Source organism: Microchirus variegatus (genome assembly GCF_963457635.1).
Source record: "Microchirus variegatus genome assembly, chromosome: 10".
In the NCBI taxonomy this organism is placed as follows: domain Eukaryota; kingdom Metazoa; phylum Chordata; class Actinopteri; order Pleuronectiformes; family Soleidae; genus Microchirus; species Microchirus variegatus.
The window spans coordinates 10,810,640-10,829,689 of NC_139811.1; the positions used below are offsets into that span (position 1 = coordinate 10,810,640).

Below are 19,050 nucleotides of genomic sequence, written 5' to 3' on the forward strand. Positions count from 1 at the left end.
ATTCGTAAGCCTGCGCTACAGTCGCGGCCTGTGTGTGTGTGTGTGTAGTAAAGTAATAGAGAAGAAGCTTGTGTTAACCATAGCATATAGGAAGTGTAGTGACGCTCTAGTTTGAGGTATAATATGTAGGACTTTAACCCTTTTTTTTTGTTTGTAATCTTACGTTACTGACTTGTATTTTATTGATGTAAAAGGAACCAATGATGTGCTGTGATATTTGGGACAGAAACATGCAAACTTGAAATAAGAATAAGCATTTCTTTGTCATTAGTGTTTCTTTTTTTTTTTTTCTACGTTCACAGCTTCACTGAGGGAGGGAAAAAAAGTGCTATTTATTGTTTGAAACCACTGTTCTTTAGTTTAACGTGTAACAGAGGATGTATGAAGTAGATCGTAGTCTTCCCTCTCTGGTCACGCTACTGTTTATTCGGTCCAAACGTCTCCAGCAGTAAAGAGAGGTTTGATCCCAGTTTAGCACCGACCAGACCACACCAATTGGTTTTCCTTTTTCCTTGTTGCCGGTTGTGGAAGTCACACACGCACACAGCGGTGCACCTGGCTGTTCAGTGACAGACATCATGCTCATGTTGGACAAACTCTGGACCACAGAGGCTGGTTAACATTCGTCATGAAATGAATATTCAGGGAAGAGAAATGGAAGTGAAGGATTAGCTCTATTATCTCCAGGTGATACTTGAAAATGATCAAAAGAAACTATCGGAGACCCAAGATTATGATTTTTTTTTGTTCATATAGCATTTTGTGATCTTTAAAAGTGTTAAACTGAATGATAAGCATCCTGTTTGCATGCCAGCTTCGGCCTTTTGGCTGTAGGGTTAGACGCAAAGTAAGTTATTTTAGTTTCAAAGGCTTTCAAATACATGTTATTATAGATTGTGTAAAGTTCGGATCATCATCAAAACGTATCTTAAACAATGAATGAACCAACGACTTGAACATAAGGAGAGCGTACTCTGTTGCAGACATTCAACCCGCCTTCTGTCTTAAGAGCCGAATATTAGAGCGACACTTGTTTTTAGAATTATTTTTAACATTGTGATGAGTTCCCTGTAGTCGTGTGTTTTGTGTACTGTATCTCAGTCAGTGTCGATCTATTCAGAGAACCATGGTGCTGACATTTTAGCCAAAATTCTATTTATAGGGATTTCATTTTAACATTTACTTGCAGCCGAGATATTTCTGTTGCTTATTGAAGTATTAATGACCCGTTTTGTTCCCGTTGTCTCACGTTGGCCACAGATTTGAGAGTGAAAGAGAATTCATTGTTTTACTCTTTTTAAACAAAATTAAATGACATTGTGCCATGTATTTTTTTTGACCTGTGTTTATGTCACCAAACTAAAAAAAGTTTGTTTGCTACTGACACCTAGAGGACTGACAGAAGATACATTTGTTTTGTATAGTTCAGGCCAATGAACAGACTGCTGCAAGCTCCTGTCAGAGAGCACACGTCTCATCTCCCGTGCAAGAATTTAGAAGGACCTTCATCCACATCAGATGTAAATGTATTTTACAGTAAATAAAATGTTTTTGTTTGTGCCAAATGTGTCAGAGAATCAGGTATCATTGTTTACTCATCGTACACTGGTAGTCTTCCTGTCAACACCAATTTCCATTATGTGACAGTAGCTTAGTGGTGGATTCGCCCTCAAAAGAATCTCTTACAGTAATATCGTGCAGTGTTATTGAATTTAAAGCTTTGTAATTGTATCCTCTAACAATGATAATGTGAGGATTGAAGTACAAGGAGGAGTATTGAATGACACCTCTGGTTGGGAGTGTTTCAATATGGAGAATTGCATTTATTTATCTAGTTAGATGGAATTGTATTACATCCCCTCATTGTCACACCTGTAGTAGTAGTAGTAGTCATCAAAACTATTTATTGTTATTTATTTGGAAAATAACAAACTGAATCACCTTTTTATATACACATTTTAGCCAGAAATTAATCAAGCATAATATTTTTTTATATAACTATTTAAGTAAATACATATTATTTGACATTTTAATCAATAAATAGTAACTGGGGTTTATTTTGTAAATTTGGAATGTAAAATTTGAAAGTCACAACAACAATAATATTTTAGCATATACAAAAATAAAATAAAATCATAATTTACGGTTAAACAGCTTCTACATACTGGTCTATTAACAATTGCATAAACTTATTATTGTTCAAATTATTTCGATCATTAACATTGCTGTTAATTTCGGGCAGCTGTGGCTCAAACCTCACATTGGGCATTAGACCAGCACCCAATGTGAATAGACGTAGTTCACAATCCATACCAGCTGGTGGCGGTAATGCGCCAAAGGTTAATTGCCAACCGCCATTTAACTCCAAAAGAAGAAGAAGAACAAGTAACAGTACAAGCAGCAGGAGCAGCAAAGGAAGACGTTGTGATGTATTTTCTCTAATGAATTGACGTGATGTAAGTTTCATATTCTGTCTATTTCGAACGTGAGGATTATTTAGCAGCTAACCCTACCGTTTAACCACGTTAACGTTTTAATAAACTGTTAAGTTTAGCTCGTGTCATCCTGTTTTAGCTGTGTCAGCGTTTTCGTCTGAAAATGAGCTGCTGCTGCTGCTGCTGAGACAAACTTCTCTTTTCCGGTTCACAAGCCTTGAACGAAACTGTTATTTCAACAGTTACACAGCTTTTAACAGAACACAGCTGTAACCGCACTCTGGTTTTTTACTTTTTATAATTGCTGTCAATTTATAACCCCCATGATTGTGTGTGTGTGTTTCTGTTGAAACAGAAGTTAAAGCCTGAGTGAACACAGACAAAGCCCAGAAGAGAGGAGCTAATTACACAACATTAAGAGGTGAGACTGATCATCTCCATGGCAACGTGTAGGCTGTGGATTTAAAAGCACTGCATTGATTACTGTTACAACAATAAATTAATGCTGTAATATAAAAAACAATCAAAATAAACATTTAATCCCATGTCACTGAATAGATTCCCAGTGCACTGTTTGAACTGTTAGAGTTTTTGTCTGTATAATTTATGTCTGTTTTGAAGATGATATTGTTGTTGTTAACATTTCGTATCGTCACTGTTATTATATTATATTATATTGAATAATTTGAAGTTTGCCCAGTTTAGAGCAACAACATTAACTGGAGGCTGTTGTTATTGCCAGGTTTCACTGTGTCGTCAGCCCTTAGAGGACGTCAGCACGCAGCTTCGGCTTCAATCGTGAGGATGCAATTCTGGTGAAAAGTGAAGCATGGCAGAGGTTCGAGATCAAAGAGAGAGCGGCGTGGTCTTCAAACCACCGACTCAAGACAGAGAAAGCCATTCCAACAAGAAGCGCAAGCACTTGTCCCAGAAGCTAAAACTCAGTCCAAGAGATACTCGAGTGAAAATTGGAGAAGCGTTTGAAAAGTGGCGTGCAGTGAAAGCAGCGGAAGGATTCAAATCCGACGAATCGCTGGCCTTGTGTCTTCTGGATGAGTGAGTTCACTTCACACAGTCCCATGATTGCAGAACAAAGCCTTGAAAAGTCACTGAAAGTTCACATTCAGACTCACCAAAAACACAATTGTGTCCTCACAAACAAACATGACATCAATGTGTTGTTGAATAAAGGGCAGGGAAGCCAGTTCTGACTCTGATGTGGTCAGAGGAGATGCATCCAGGATGCATTTTAAAACCAGTCGTGAATTGTTGCGCTGTCCACAAGTCATCAGATCACTGAGGATGGATGTAACTAGGTCAGAATGTGGCCAATATGTACTTTAATCGTCAACTATAAACCTCACTGTGTATGAATGAATGATTTGTTTATTTCGGGCATGACAGTTAAATCAGCACACATCATCAGTTAAATTCATACACATGACCGAAAAGGAAAACGGGAGAAGCAAAAGCTTATCTAGTCCCGCCCCCATTACCCCAGAATACATTTTTTCATTTTCATTTTTTTTCTTTTCTTTTAACTTTTGACAGTTTTGACGTAAAACAAACAGCAGTAGCATCAGGGCTGCAGTTCATCTCAGGACAGTCAACAGTCAACAGTCTACGTCCGTACATGTGTCCTTATTGAACCGCCATGAGAGACCACAGTCTCGACTTGTTGCCTAGGATGTAACCTCGGCACAAAGTGGCAGTTCCATCATGAAGTGAGTGTTGTTCAGTAGTGTCTCAGTTAACAGAACTCGGCTTTATACGTCTAACATGTTGATCCTTCAATCCTTCTCCATTTTATCTCAACACAGTGTCTACCGATTTCTGACTGTGACCTTTATCCACATTCTTCCTGGGTCATTCTGTAACGATTAATAATCATGTTTACATACCTCTTTTTGAATGCACTCTGTGTTGCTGAATTTCTGATCTCCTCTTCTAAGTTATTCTACTGTTTGACACCCGTGACCGACATGATAAAGGATTTTAATGTAGTTCGTACCTTTCCCTGCCTGAAAACCATGTTTCCAGTTACAGTAATACATGATACAGTAATCACCACTTTATCACAATATAAAATAGACTATTATACTATTAGCAAACGTGATTAATTGAATGTATTTTGATGTGTTTTTGTGTGTTTGTATGTGTCTTGCATGAAGAAAGAAGAGGACGCCGTTCATGTCTCCTTCCTCAGGACCCAGTGATGAGAAGATAAAACTGTCCCAGTCTGACGTAAGAGACAAATCACCGAAGACACTGTCGCACTTCTACGGTTTCTTTGCACTGTGGTTACATTCACTAATGTGCATCTGAAATGACTGAATGCAGCATGACCATACTCAAGTTATGTGTGTGTGTTTATCCCTTGTCCGTTCCGTTTTGTATTCACAGGTGCAGCTACTGATAGAGAAGGAGGTTTGCAATGCAGTGAAAAGGAATGAAGCCAAGGTGCTGGGACTATTAGAAACGATTCAAAATCAAGATCGTGTGGTTGAAAATGAACGCTCCCTTCAAAAACTGGAGGTCAGTGCAATTTTTGTTGCTTATTTATTTGATTTGAAAAAAAGTCTGTCATTTAATGTGACCATTTTTTCATTATATTACAATTAAACAATATTATGAAAATACATTATTAAGAGTATGACGATTCATACTGGATCTGAGAAATATCATCTGCTCTGTGGGTGTGTGTGGGAAAGACACTGTGGGCAGGAATACAAAAATACACACTGAACTGAACTAAAACAAGTGGCTGAGGTAACATGGAACCCATTTATAGAAATGATAGTGTGGATTTTTAGCAGTGTCGCAAAGCGCTCTTCATCTGTCCAACCTTAACCAGTTTTTGCTGCTTTTTAGAGTCCTGGATATTAAATCCATCTGAATTTTCCGTGTTTTTCTTTCCTCAAAAGTCTCAAATGCGTCTCTATGGCGTACACATTTTGATTGACGCTACAAAAGAACGCAACTGTGATAAATCGCCTCTCCCGTCTCCCTCAGGTGCGACTCAACATGATGAAGAGAAGAGCAGAATCGGCTTTAGACTACATGACGCAGAAAGAGGTTCAATCCACAAAAAAAGCACATACCTGTTGCATATGAACTGCCATCATATACACACGCACACTCATTCTCTAAATCTTTTCCTCTCAGAATTCACGCCCAACCCTGAGTAACGCGGATTTCTTCAGGTATCGAGAGCTAGGTTTGGTATTTTGAGACCTCTTTTGAGAACTATGAGAAGCCTTCAAGTTAATCTTTTTTTTTTCTGGCTCTCTGCAGGATAAAACCAGAGGGTGGAAAAGTGGACATCGCATTGCAGAGTAAGCACATGTACACAATATATAATTATGTTTAATCATTTGTTAAATGTGTATTAATAATAAACATTTTTCAACAGATAACAAGTGCCTGAACGACAGAAAGCTCTTTCAAACTATGGTAAAAAAAAGCTGTTCTTGGAAATACGTTTATAATCACTTTTTTTTGTAAATTTTATCAAATGGCTTATTAATGTTGATTTATGCAGTTTAATGCCAATTAAATTGATTTTTGCTCCAGGAAGCGACAAAAGAAGCCTTACAGAAGCTGCATGAAGATAATAAGGGTAAGGTTTTATACAAGTGCATGTTTGCATAGTGCACGACTAAATAACCACATGCTTTTTTTGGTTCCTCTGCTCTGTCCTCTGTTTACTCCACTGCTGCTTATGACTGTACATAATCCGTGTTAAGATTTGAAGGCTGCCACCGCAGATTTAAGAGCGGATTCACCTCCAGTCCTCACTCCTTATAACTCTTCTCCAGAGTTGATGGTAGGATCCATCATTATATTCTTTTTCAAAATGTTCCATGTGACAAAAATTGAAAATTACCCAAAACAATTTTCTTTTTTTCTTTTCTTTTTTTTAATTGTTTGAGCCCAATTTTGTGTCCCCATTTTTGTGTCATTCAGCGAAAGGTGTCAAAGGAAGAGCTGACCAATGGGCAGCATCAAGAAAACAATGGCGACCAGTTCAACAATATCGTGAAGCCAAAGGCTGAGATAAAAGTAGAATGTCTCTCTTCCACTGTTAATAACAGCCCCAAGCACACGGGCTCAGAGGAGGTAAAATAAACATGTGGACCAACATTCATGAACCTCAAGATCAATTTCAGCTCACTCCTTTTTCTTTTTTTTTTCCAACCCTCTCCCATAGCTCCTGTACCCTCTGCTCCCTCCCATCTCTTTTCCCTCCACGCTGAAGGTGGAAGCCACCTCTTACAACATTCCCCAGAGACCACAGGTGCATCTGGCTCTCATCAGGGAACCTGCTGGCCTTTCTGTGCTGTGGAAGGTGGAGAAGGAAGATCCTTCTGCACCACCCATGGAAAGCTACAGGTGAGAGGATATGATAATCTGAGTTCCAATAATGTCCTTCACTGCAACTGGTCTTGCCTTTTACGTTTTCTCTCTTTCATTCTGCCCGTCTCCCTCCTGCAGCATCTACATGACTACTGAAAAGGTTAAGGGTAGCGGCATCTTCCCAGACTGGGCTCTGCTGGGAGAAGTGAAAGCCTTCGCACTGCCCATGTGTGTGATGATCACAAAGTACAAGTGTGGGCACAAGATATGCGTCACTGTGGTGGGCAAAGACATATTTGACCGGTACGGAGCCTACAGTGAAGTAGTAACAACAGTCATTCCTGGCTAATTCAAAAAGACGATGTGGCTTCAATGAAGAGACGATACAAGCACCTACTTGAAGTGGGATTTTCTCAGGTTTTATGTTTGTTACTTTGTCCCAAGGTTAGCAACATGGAGACATGGAAAAATGAGAGGACAACATTATATTTTTCTCTTGTGCCCTCCAGTGGTGATCATATTGTATTGCATTCATTTTACTGTTTGCCTGCTGTTGCCAACAAATTTGAAAATGTATTTTTTCGTACTGAGCCAATAAAATTATCTATTCTAATGTTCACTTGCCAGAGACTTCACTCATCTAATTAATCTGTGACAGTTTATTATAGTTTTATATAATTCATTCTTCCATCCAGTCATTCCTATTTTTGTTATTTATCTCCACCTCAAAGAGAGACATTATTGGGACCTCCTCCCTGAAATCGTTTGATTAAAAGCCAAGTGTGTGCTATCTCGGAATCAAAACACTGAAAACAACTTGCTAAGTTGGTGTCTGAGGTCTACATTATTCAAATCTCTTAAATCGCTTTAAGCACAGCTGCAGTGGCTCATCCATGGACAATATAGGGGGAGAATTCGCAAAAAGTTGACTTTAGTATGGTGACATGCAAAAATTCTTGCTGCTATTTTGTCTTTCTGTCACTCCGTCTTTATGCTCAGATTTTCATCATTCATATTTCAGGAGACACACGGTCAGAAACGAGCGCTGCTGTCGAGGTGAAGGTAATTTAATTGTTCGCTTTTTTTCAGTTTTCAATAAAAAATGATCATGTCAATACTAATAATATTATGCTTGTAACTGGACCTGTAAGGAAATATGCAAATTGACTATAGGGTTGGGCAATACACTATTGTAACTTAATTTAGTCCTCGGGCTCGAAGGTGTGGCAGTAATTAGTGTGAATGAGGAATAGTATTAATATTAAACTGTATTTGCGTAAAAATGGCATCAAATCTGATTGTTTTAGCCAAGCTTATGGTACAATATATTATTCACCAACTATATTTGTTTCACAATCTTCATTTATGAACATCCCTAGTTTATACCCATAAATTCCAGCTAATTCCCATGGAAACATTCCAAATTTTGCAACCCTCATCGGTAGTATTTGGTTTTTATAACAAAAACAAGTTCTTAAATGTGTATATTTTCTGGTTTCATTGCTCCATATGACAAATGAATGTTCATTTTCATTAATTTTGATTTGTGGACATTTGAGAACATTTCAAGCTTTGGGAAACATTTGAACATTTTCCGAACCAAACGTATCAAGAAGATAATAAAAGATTAGGGCAAAAATTGTTCATTTGCAGCACGAGTTGTGAAACTCGTTTATCACGACAAAACTGAAAAAGCACAATATCTAATTGTTATGTTTGTTTTAAACATAACTTATCGTGGGTCGGTTATTTGTGATTAGGGCTGCAACAATTATAAAGTTATTGGCCAACTATTTTGATAATCAATTTGTCAGCAGTAATTGATTTTTTATTCTCAGATGTTTCACCTTCTTAAATGTGAATATCTCCATACAACAAATCAATCATTAAAAAAGTTTGTTAACATTTAAGAACATGATTTCCAGGTTTGGGGAACACTATTCAATTTTTTCATCATTTTCTGGACCAAAAGATGAATCGATGAGCTTAACAATCTGCCCCTTTTCTAATGCTGTTTTCTTTTATTTCTCCACACAAAAAGCAACGTCAGACAAACCAAAATGTCAGCCAACTCTTCTTCCTCTGTCGGAAACTGCTCAGAGTCCATGGTTGGAATAATCTTCTACTCATCCTTTGCTGCCATCCACATCTTCCTCTTCACCCCGCTCTCCATCTGCGTTCTCCACATTGGTTACCAGCGATGGCGTCAGCAGCGCTCCTTTGCAACAAGCCACTCCGACGTCTTTGCCTACAACTCTGGTGTCCAACAACTGATCTTCACTTTGGGAAACATCTTGTTAAACTCTGCTACATACATTGATCTTCCAGAGATGATTACTCTAGGCTATTGTTTGACCTCTGTGTATTTTCCTGCACTCATGCTCTTTCACGTGCTGACATGTGTGGAGCGTTATCTGGCTGTGGTTCACCCCATCACCTACATGGGTCTGAAACAGTCAGGGGGTGTCAGGATCAGAAATATTAGCTTAGCATTTGTGTGGCTGCAGACTATCGCCTGGATTGGCATAGCTCATCTGTACTACCCCAATATTCCTAATTTCCCATATTTCTTCTATCTGGCCGTGTCCTTGCTCATCACCTCTTTCTGCAGCATTTCTGTCCTCTGTGTTCTGATTCGTCCGGGGCCAGGAAATGTAAGTGGGGAAGGACAGCGGGTTGACCCATTGAAGCGGAGGGCTTTCATCACCATCACAGCCATATTGACAGTGCTCTGGATGTTTTTTGTCTCTTGTCTTGTCATTCTCGCCATAGAAAACATGGTGAGAGATCATGATGGCTGTTTGGCACTGATCACTTCTTTCTGGTTCAGTTTACCCTTCAGCCTGGTGTTGCCTCTACAGTTCATGCAGAGATCGGGGAAAATGCTCCATTGTCCTTGTTAATTTTCATTGTTTTTTTTCTTTCCGCTGCTCCCTCTTGTCATTGCCAAAGCAGATAATTTGCATTTTAGGTTTGGCAAATACTTTTTTTTTTTTTTTTACCCTGAATGCCCTTCCTGATGCAACCCTCCCATTTGTCCTGGCTTGGGATTGCACTCGGCACTCGAAGGACACTGGCTGGGGTCAATCGAGAGTGTCCAATAAATAACGAGCAATGGGGATTGGGTTCATCCATCCTCTAAGTCTGTGAGGCCCCAACTCTTCCTCCTCCGCCGGTACTGGCTAGATTACCAGCAGTGAGTTGTAAACTTCCATTCATTTTTAAAATCCTGTAGACAGAAATAGTAAACCCTACACACTATTAAGAGTTTTTAACAGTGGCGATTTTCGTCTGGAAATTCTGGTGGGGCCATGCAGGAAAATCTTATCATGCAATCCAGAAATACCACATCTCACTCTCATACCCTCACAACAAAAACACAGTAGCAAATTAGAGCACGGACCACAGCACTTTTGACACATAATTGGAGCTGAAGAATTCCATCACACAAACAATGACAATCTGATGACATATATTATCATATCAATAGCACCACCAAACACGGCAGTGTTTAAATCTCACAATATCAAACACTCAGGATCAAAACAACAATAAAAACAGAATGCATGACTCATGGCGTGAACAGCGCACGCCCAATACACAAAGCCACCACACAATATGTGAGGTTGTGTCCCCCACACACACCCACACATGTATGGCCAGTTACACATTACAGAAAGTCCAATATAATTCAAACAATGTGTAAACTACATTCTCAATTCCTGTAAGAGTGAAAAACAAATTTGACTCAGCGCTCACTTCTTGAAGAGGAATGACGCTCTGTGGTCCATGTGCATAACCTTCTCTGTGACCCTTGCTGTTAAAATCCAACAGTCCATGGATGAGTTCACGTTAGCCTAGCGAGCAACTGAGACCTGTGCAGTGCCCGCCCTTGCTTCAAATCAGCCAAAGAGAAGCACTCTGGGGCCCTGAACTTCAGGCCCCACTGTGGAAGCTGGAGTGTGCGCTGTACACACGCACATGCACATGCAACAGTTCTCCAAGTGAAAGCCTTCGCACTGCCCATGTGTGATGATCACAAAGTACAAGTGCGGGCACAAGATATGCGTCACTGTGGTGGGCAAAGACATATTTGACCGGTACGGACCCTACAGTGAAGTAGTAACCACAGTCATTCCTGGCTAATTCAAAAAGACGATGTGGCTTCAATGAAGAGACGATACAAGCACCTACTTGAAGTGGGATTTTCTCAGGTTTTATGTTTGTTACTTTGTCCCAAGGTTAGTAACATGGAGACATGGAAAAGTGAGAGGACAATATTTTATTTTTCTCTTGTGCCCTCCAGTGGTGATCGTATTGTATTGCATTCATTTTTCTTGTTTGCCTGCTGTTACCCAACAAATTTGAAAATGTATTTTTTCGTAATGAGCGAATAAAATTATCTATTCTAATGTTCACTTGCCAGAGACTTCACTCATCTGATTGATCTGTGACAGTTTATTAGAGTTTTATATCATTCATTCTTTCATCCAGTCATTCCTTTTTTTGTTATTTATCTCCACCTCAAAGAAAGACATTATTGGGACCTCCTCCCTGAAATCGTTTGATTAAACACCAAGTGTGTGCTATCCCGGAATCAAAACACTGAAAACCAGTTGCCAAGTTGGTGTCTGAGGCCAATATTATTCAAATCTCTTAAATCGCTTTAAGCACAGCTGCAGTGGCTCATCCATGGACAATATAGGAACATAGGGGGAGAATTTGCAAAAAGTTGACTTTAGTTTAATGACATGCAAAAACTCTTGCTGCCATTTGTCTTTCTGTCGCTCCGTCTTTATGCTCAGATTTTCATCATTGATATTTCAGCAGACACACGGTCAGAAATAAACGCTGCAGTCGAGTTGAAGGTAATTAATTTTTTTTTTTTTTCAGTTTACAGTTTACTGATTTATGTAACTCAAGCATTGACTTGTTTTTCTATGACATAATTAAAGTTTCAGGCATTCAGTGGAGAAAGGAAATGCTATTAAAGAATGAAAAGATGAAAGAAAAACTAAATAAGTGAACTTTATTGAAATAGACATCATTAGATTTACACGTAGAGACTGTTTAGCTGTGTCTGAATGGTTCTAAAGATGGTCGTAATATCTTAATAGTATTATTTCATTTATACAAGCAACAGTTTGAAGTGCCGTAGGAATTTATGAAGTTATCAATTTTAATCATAATAAAATAATGTCAATACTAATAATAATATGCTTGTAACTGGACCTGTAAGGAAATATGCAAATTGACTAGGGTTGGGCAATATTTCAACATTAATATAAAAATAGTTCACTATCAATATCATGTTGCTGCTTTGCACAAACACGTTTAATTATGGTGATTATAAATTGAAATTCATAATTAACGAGCTATAAAACAGAAGCCAAAATCTGTCTATAAGACATTTGAGAAATGACAAAACTTAGGAAACGCCAAACTTTCCATGGGAACGTTAGGTTGGAAATTTTGTAATCATTCCAAATTGAAAATTTCCCATGGGCCTGAAAGAGAAAAAAATGGACATTTTTGATAATTTATAGAAATACAGTATTGTAATTTAATCCTTGGGCTCAAAGGTGTGGCAGTAAGTAGTGTGCTATGCACCTGTGAATGAGGAATAGTATTGATATTAAACTGTATTTGCATAAAAGTTGCATCAAATCTGATTGTTTTAGCCAAGATCATGGTACAATATATCATTCACCAACTATATTTGTTTCACCATCTTCATTTATGAACATCTCTAGTTTATACCCATAAATTCCAGTTAATTCCCATGGAAACATTCCAAATTTTGCAACCCTCATCGGTAGTATTTGTTTTTTTGTTTTTTATCACGAAAACAAGTTCTTAAATGTATATATTTTCTGGTTTTATTATATGACAAATAAATTAATATAAAATACATTTTGTTTTGTGGACATTTGAGAACATAATTTCTAGCTTTGGAAAACATTTTTAATATTTTCTGAACCAAACGTAGTGGGAAGATTAAGGAAAAAAATTGTTAATTGCAGCACTCGTTATCACGACAAAACTGAAAAGGCACAATACCTAATTCTGTTTGTTTTGAACATAACTTATGCTGTGTTGGTTATTTGTGATTAGGGCTGCAACAATTATAAAGTTATTGGCCAACAATTTTGATCGATTAGCTAAACAATCTTCCCCATTTCTGATGCAGTTTTCTCTTATTTCTCCACACAGAAAAAGCACCAAAATGTCAGCCAATTCTTCTTCCGTTGTCGGAGACTGCTTCGAGACCATGGCTGCAAGAATCCTCTCCTCATCCTTTGCTGCCATCCACATCTTCCTCTTCACCCCGCTCTCCATCTGCGTTCTCCACATTGGTTACCAGCGATGGCGGCAGCAGCGCTCCTTTGCAACAACAAGCCACTCCGACGTCTTTGTCTACAACTCTGTTGTCCAACAACTGATCTTCACTTTGGGAAACATCTTGTTCCAGTTTTCTACATACATTGGTGACTCAGAGGTGATTCGTCTAGGGTATTGTTTGCTGACTCTGTATTTTCCTGCACTCATGCTCTTTCACGTGCTGACATGTGTGGAGCGTTATCTGGCTGTGGTTCACCCCATCACCTACATGGGACTGAAACAGTCAGGGGGTGTCAGGATCAGAAATATTAGCATAGCATGCGTGTGGCTGCAGAATATCGCCTGGATTGGCATAGCTCATCGGTACTTCCCGAATATTCCTAATGTCCCATATTTCTTCTATTTGACCACGTCCTTGCTCATCACCTCTTTCTGCAGCATTTCTGTCCTCTGTGTTCTGGTTCGTCCGGGGCCAGGAAATGTGAGCGGGGATGGACATCGGGTTGACCCATTGAAGAGGAGGGCTTTCAACACCATCACAGCCATATTGGCAGCGCTCTGGATGTTTTTAGCCTCTTGTCTTGTCATTCTCGCCATAGAAAACTCGGAAAGTCTAAATTATCATGATAGGTGTTTGGCGCTGTCAACTTCTTATTGGTTCAGTTTACCCTTCAGCCTGGTGTTGCCTCTACAGTTCATGCAGAGATCTATGAAAATGCATAGTTGTCCTTGTTAGTTTGTTTCTTTCCTCTGCTCCCGCTCTAGGCGTTGCCAAAGCAGATGATTCGCATTTCAGTTTTGGCAAAGATTTTTTTTTTTTTTACCCCTAATGCCCTTCCTGACGCAACCCTCCCATTTTTCCTAGCTTGGGATTACACTCGGCACTCGTAGGACACTGGGCTGGTGTCAATCGAGAATGTCCAATTAATAACGAGCAATGGGGATTGGGTACCATCAAACAAAATATAAATCGTGAACCAAAGCCATGTGATCAGAAATGCCACTCCGCTATTAAAACTGCGTATATTTCATTGGGGATTTAGTTTAATTTATTCTTAACCTATGCTCAACGACATTATTGACACAAGAAAACTTAGAAAAGCTTACAATCCTGCCCTGCACGGCAGCGCCCTCTGGTGGGGCCGTGCCTAATGCAAAGACGTCACTGGTTTTTAATGACAATTTTTGGCCACCGACTCTGGTTACTGGGTTATGCTTGAGCTCCTTGATTTGACTGTTGCTTTTACAGCTGACCACAGCCCTCTCATTTCTAGTTTTGAACACTGGGTAGGCATTACAGGAGCAGGAGCCTCCTTTGCATTTGAGATAATGTGAGTCTGTTGTTCTGCAATTTCTGGGTGAGATGTCGTGTATACTCAAGTTTTATGCTTTATGTTTTTGCAATACTACTGTACATGAACTGATTTTTTTTTTTTTAATAAATTGTTTTGGATTGGAAATAAAGATTAGTAATTAATTCAGTTTTTGATTGCAAGGAGTGACACCTTTGCATGGAAATTGTGTTGATTTCATTTTCTAATTCCACAGGCACATAGGTTTAATCATTGGTAGTTAGCCGTGGGCAAGTGTACTAGCAAGTCATTAGCCAACAAGGACTAAAGACAACAGTGACCTTCACATTCAATAAAGACACCACACAAGGTTTAGATACAGGTGAGAGGAGGCCGCGCAGGGCAAGTGAGGTTTGTGGGACATGTTTCTGCCCTCAAAGAGTACTTGAGTGGTCTGGCTGTTGTGGCTCCAACTGCATGTTTTACTTAAAGCGGACATATAATACCCTATTTCTCCAAGTTAGTTCCCTGGTGTCCTATTGAACATGTTTGTTATATGCTTTGGTCAAAATACCATAATGCTTAGGCACCACAGCAGTTCAATCACCCTGCCAAAACAGCCCTGTTCAGAACACTCAGTCTTGTAGTATCTCTTTAAGTCCACCTTAAAAAAAAAATACAACAAAACTTGAGGGACAGGAAATTAAATCAGCCACAGAGGCTACTAGGAGCTAACAGCAGTCAGCATTTGTAAAAGTGATCATTTGCAGGCTCTAGCAGGCAAATTGCTGTCATATATAACATGTATCCACTGGACAGATAAATCCTGAGGCTAGAAGTTTGTGTAGGACTCTGTGCTGCACTGTGGAGCCAAGAATATAATTTTTCACGGACTTTTCTGGTTTTCGGATACCGTTGCCCTCGCCAGCACTCTGTGGGACAACAATTCCAGGAATTTAGCCCATTGTGACGTTCCAATGAGGTCGGAAGTTAACATTGCGTGTTTCATCTCCTGTACTTAGACTGAGAAGGACCACAAAAACATGTATGAGTCATCTTTTTTCACACTTTGCCGACAGATAGGGCCTCCAGAATCCCAAATATAAGGTTTTAAATGAATAAAAAGTTGATTTTGCATAATATATCCCTATAAGTATTGTCATTTGTGAGGTTTCAGAGCAGATGGAAACAGAGTTCCGATAATGTCCTTCATTGCAACTGTCCTTCAATGTTCTTCTCTTCAATGAAGAGACGATACAAGCACCTACTTGAAGTGGGATTTTCTCAGGTTTTATGTTTGTTAATTTGTCCCAAGGTTAGAAGCATGGAGACACGGAAAAGTGAGAGGACATTATATTTTTCTCTTGTGCCCTCCAGTGGTGATCATATTGTATTGCATTCATTTCCCTGTTTGCCTGCTGTTACCAACAAATTTGAAAAAATTTAATGAGTTATGAGCCAATAAAATTATCTATTCTAATGTTCACTTGCCAGAGATTTCACTCGCCTGATCGATCTGTGACAGTTAATTAGAGTTTTATATCATTCATTCTTTCATCCAGTCATTCCTATTTTTGTTATTTATCTCCACCTGAAAGAGAGACATTATTGGAACCTCCTCCTTGAAATCATATGATTAAACACCAAGCGTGTGCTATCTCGGAATCAAAACACTGAAAACCGGTTCCCAAGTTGGTGTCTGTGGTCTACATTATTCAAATCTCTTAAATCGCTTTAAGCACAGCTGCAGTGGCTCATCCATGGACAATATAGGAACATAGGGGGAGAATTTGCAAGAAGATGACTTTAGTTTGATGACATGCAAAAACTCTTGAAGCCATTTGTCTTTCTGTCGCTCCGTCTTTATGCTCAGATTTTCATCATTGATATTTCAGCAGACACACGGTCAGAAACAAACGCTGCCGTCGAGGTGAAGGTAATTTAATTGTTAGTTTTTTTTCAGTTTACAGTTTACTGATTTATGTAACTCTGATTTATGTAACTATGTAAGCATTGACTTGTTTCTCTATGACATAATTAAAGTCTCAGGAGTTCAGTGGAGAAAGGAAATGCTATTAAAGAATGAAAAGATGATATAAAAACTAAATTAGGGAACTTTATTGAAATAGACATCATTAGATTTACAAGTAGAGACGGTTTAGCTCTGTCTGAATGGTTCTAAAGATGGTTGTAATATGTTTTAAGTATTATAATATAATTTACACAAGCAGCAGTTTGAAGTGGAGTGAATTTACATATAAGAATTTATAAATTAGATATAGATTTTAATCATAATCAAAAATGATCTTGTCGATACCAATAATAGGCTTGTAACTAGACGTGTTAAGATATATGCAAATCGACTAGGGTCAACATTAATATATAAAGGTTCACTATCAATATCATGTTGTTGCTTTGCACAAACACGTTTAATTACGGTGATTATGAAGTTTAAATCCATAATTAACGAGCATCTTCAACATTAAAGCAGAAGCCAAAATCTATCTATAAGACATTTGAGAACCCTTTAAATGATTAAAGTTCTGATTTTTCAGTTTCTTAAATGTCTATATTTTTTGTTTCTTTGCTCCGTACAACAAAGAAATTATTAAAACTAAAAGAAAACTCCAAACCTTCCATGGGAACGTTAGTTTGGAATTTTTGTAAACATTCCAAATTGAAAATTTTCCATGGGCCTGAATGAAAATAAAATGGAAATTTTGGATAATTTATAGAAATACATATCGTAACTTAATTAAGTCCTTGGGTTCAAAGGTGTGGCAGTAATTGGTGTGCCATGCACTTGTGAATGAGGAATAGCAAGTTGCATCAAATGTGATTGTTTTACCCAAGATTATGGTACAATGTATTATTCATCAACTATATTTATTTCACAACCTTCATTTATGAACATCTCTAGTTTATATCCATAAGTTCCAGTTAATTCCCATGGAAACATTCAAGATTTTGCAACCCTAATCAGTAGTAATTGGGTTTTATAACGACAACAAGTTCATAATGTGTATATTTTCTGGTTTCTTTGCAAATAAATGGTGAAAACAGATACATTTTGGTTTGTGGACATTTGTAAACATAATTTCTAGCTTTGGGAAACATTTCAACATTTACTGAATCAAACGTATCAAGAAGATGATAAAAGATTAGGGAAAAAATAATTGCAGCATGAGTTGTGAGTCTTGTTTATCACGACAAACTGAAAAGGCACAATATCAAATTGTTATGTTTGTTTTAAAGATAACTAACTAACATGGCGGTTATTTGGGATTAGGGCTGCAACTATTTTGATAATCCATTTGTCAGTTGTAATTGATTTCATATTCTTAGATTTTTCACCTTCTTAAATGGGAATATTATTGGTTTCTTTTCTCCATACAACAAATCAATCATTAAAAAAAGTTTGTTAAAATTTAAGAACATAATTTCCAGGTTTGGGAAACTTCTCCAGAATTTTCTGGACCAAAAGATGAATCGATGAGCTAAACAACTGCCCCATTTCTGATGCCATATTCTCTTATTTCTCCTCACAAAAAAAGTGACGTCACACAAGCCAAAATGTCAGCCAACTCTTCTTCCTCTGTCGGAAACTGCTCAGAGTCCATGGTTGGAACAATCTTCTACTCATCCTTTGCTGCCATCCACATCTTCCTCTTCACACCGCTCTCCATCTGCGTTCTCCACATTGGTTACCAGCGATGGCGGCAGCAGCGCTCCTTTGCAACAACAAGCCACTCTGACGTTTTTGCCTACAACTCTGTTGTCCAACAACTGATCTTCGCTTTGGGAAACCTCTTACTCCACTTTGCTACATACATTGGTTATTCAGAGATTAGTCCAGTGTGTTATTTGATTGCTTGGTATTTTCCTGCTCTCATGCTCTTTCACGTGCTGACATGTGTGGAGCGTTATCTGGCTGTGGTTCACCCCATCACCTACATGGGACTGAAACAGTCAGGGGGTGTCAGGATCAGAAATATTAGCATAGCATGTGTGTGGCTGCAGGCTATCGCCTGGATTGGCATAGCTCATCTGTACTTCCCCAATCTTCCTAATGTCCCATATTTATTCAATATGGTTGCGTCCTTGCTCATCACCTCTTTCTGCAGCATTTCTGTCCTCTGTGTTCTGATTCGTCCGGGGCCAGGAAATGTGAGCAGGGATGGACATCGTGTTGACCCATCGAAGCGGAGGGCTTTTAACACCATCACAGCCATATTGGCAGCGCTCTTGATGTTTTTTGTCTCTTGTCTTGTCATTCTCGGCATAGAGAACTCAAACACACAGAGTGATCATGATGACTTTTTGATGCTGATGAGTTCCTTTTGGTTCAGTTTACCCTTCAGCCTGGTGTTACCTCTACAGTTCATGCAGAGATCGAGGAAAATACTCAGTTGTCCTTGTTAAAGGACCCTACCCTTGAGCACAGGGTAGGCATTAAAGGAGCAAGGTGCCTCCTTTGCATTTGAGATAATGCTAGTCTGTTCTGCATTTTCTGGGTGAGATGTCATGTATACCCACGTTTTATGCCTTATGTTTTTGTAATACTACTGTACATGAACTGCTGTTTTGTTTTTTAAATGTGCTTTAAAAATAAATTGGTTTGGATT

The 19,050-nt window shown here is 38.6% G+C and overlaps 1 protein-coding gene across 1 annotated transcript; it reads left to right on the forward strand.

Moving 5' to 3' along the window:
* The first annotated feature begins 4,614 nt into the window (after positions 1 to 4,614).
* LOC310932822 (uncharacterized protein) lies at positions 4,615 to 6,095 on the forward strand. Its single transcript, XM_083896191.1, has 7 exons — positions 4,615 to 4,679; positions 4,839 to 4,970; positions 5,448 to 5,510; positions 5,601 to 5,638; positions 5,730 to 5,770; positions 5,848 to 5,888; positions 6,009 to 6,095. The coding sequence occupies exons 1-7, from the start codon at positions 4,626 to 4,628 to the stop codon at positions 6,084 to 6,086; spliced, it is 447 nt and encodes a 148-aa protein (XP_083752317.1). The 5' UTR covers positions 4,615 to 4,625; the 3' UTR covers positions 6,087 to 6,095.
* The last annotated feature ends 12,955 nt before the right edge of the window (positions 6,096 to 19,050 follow it).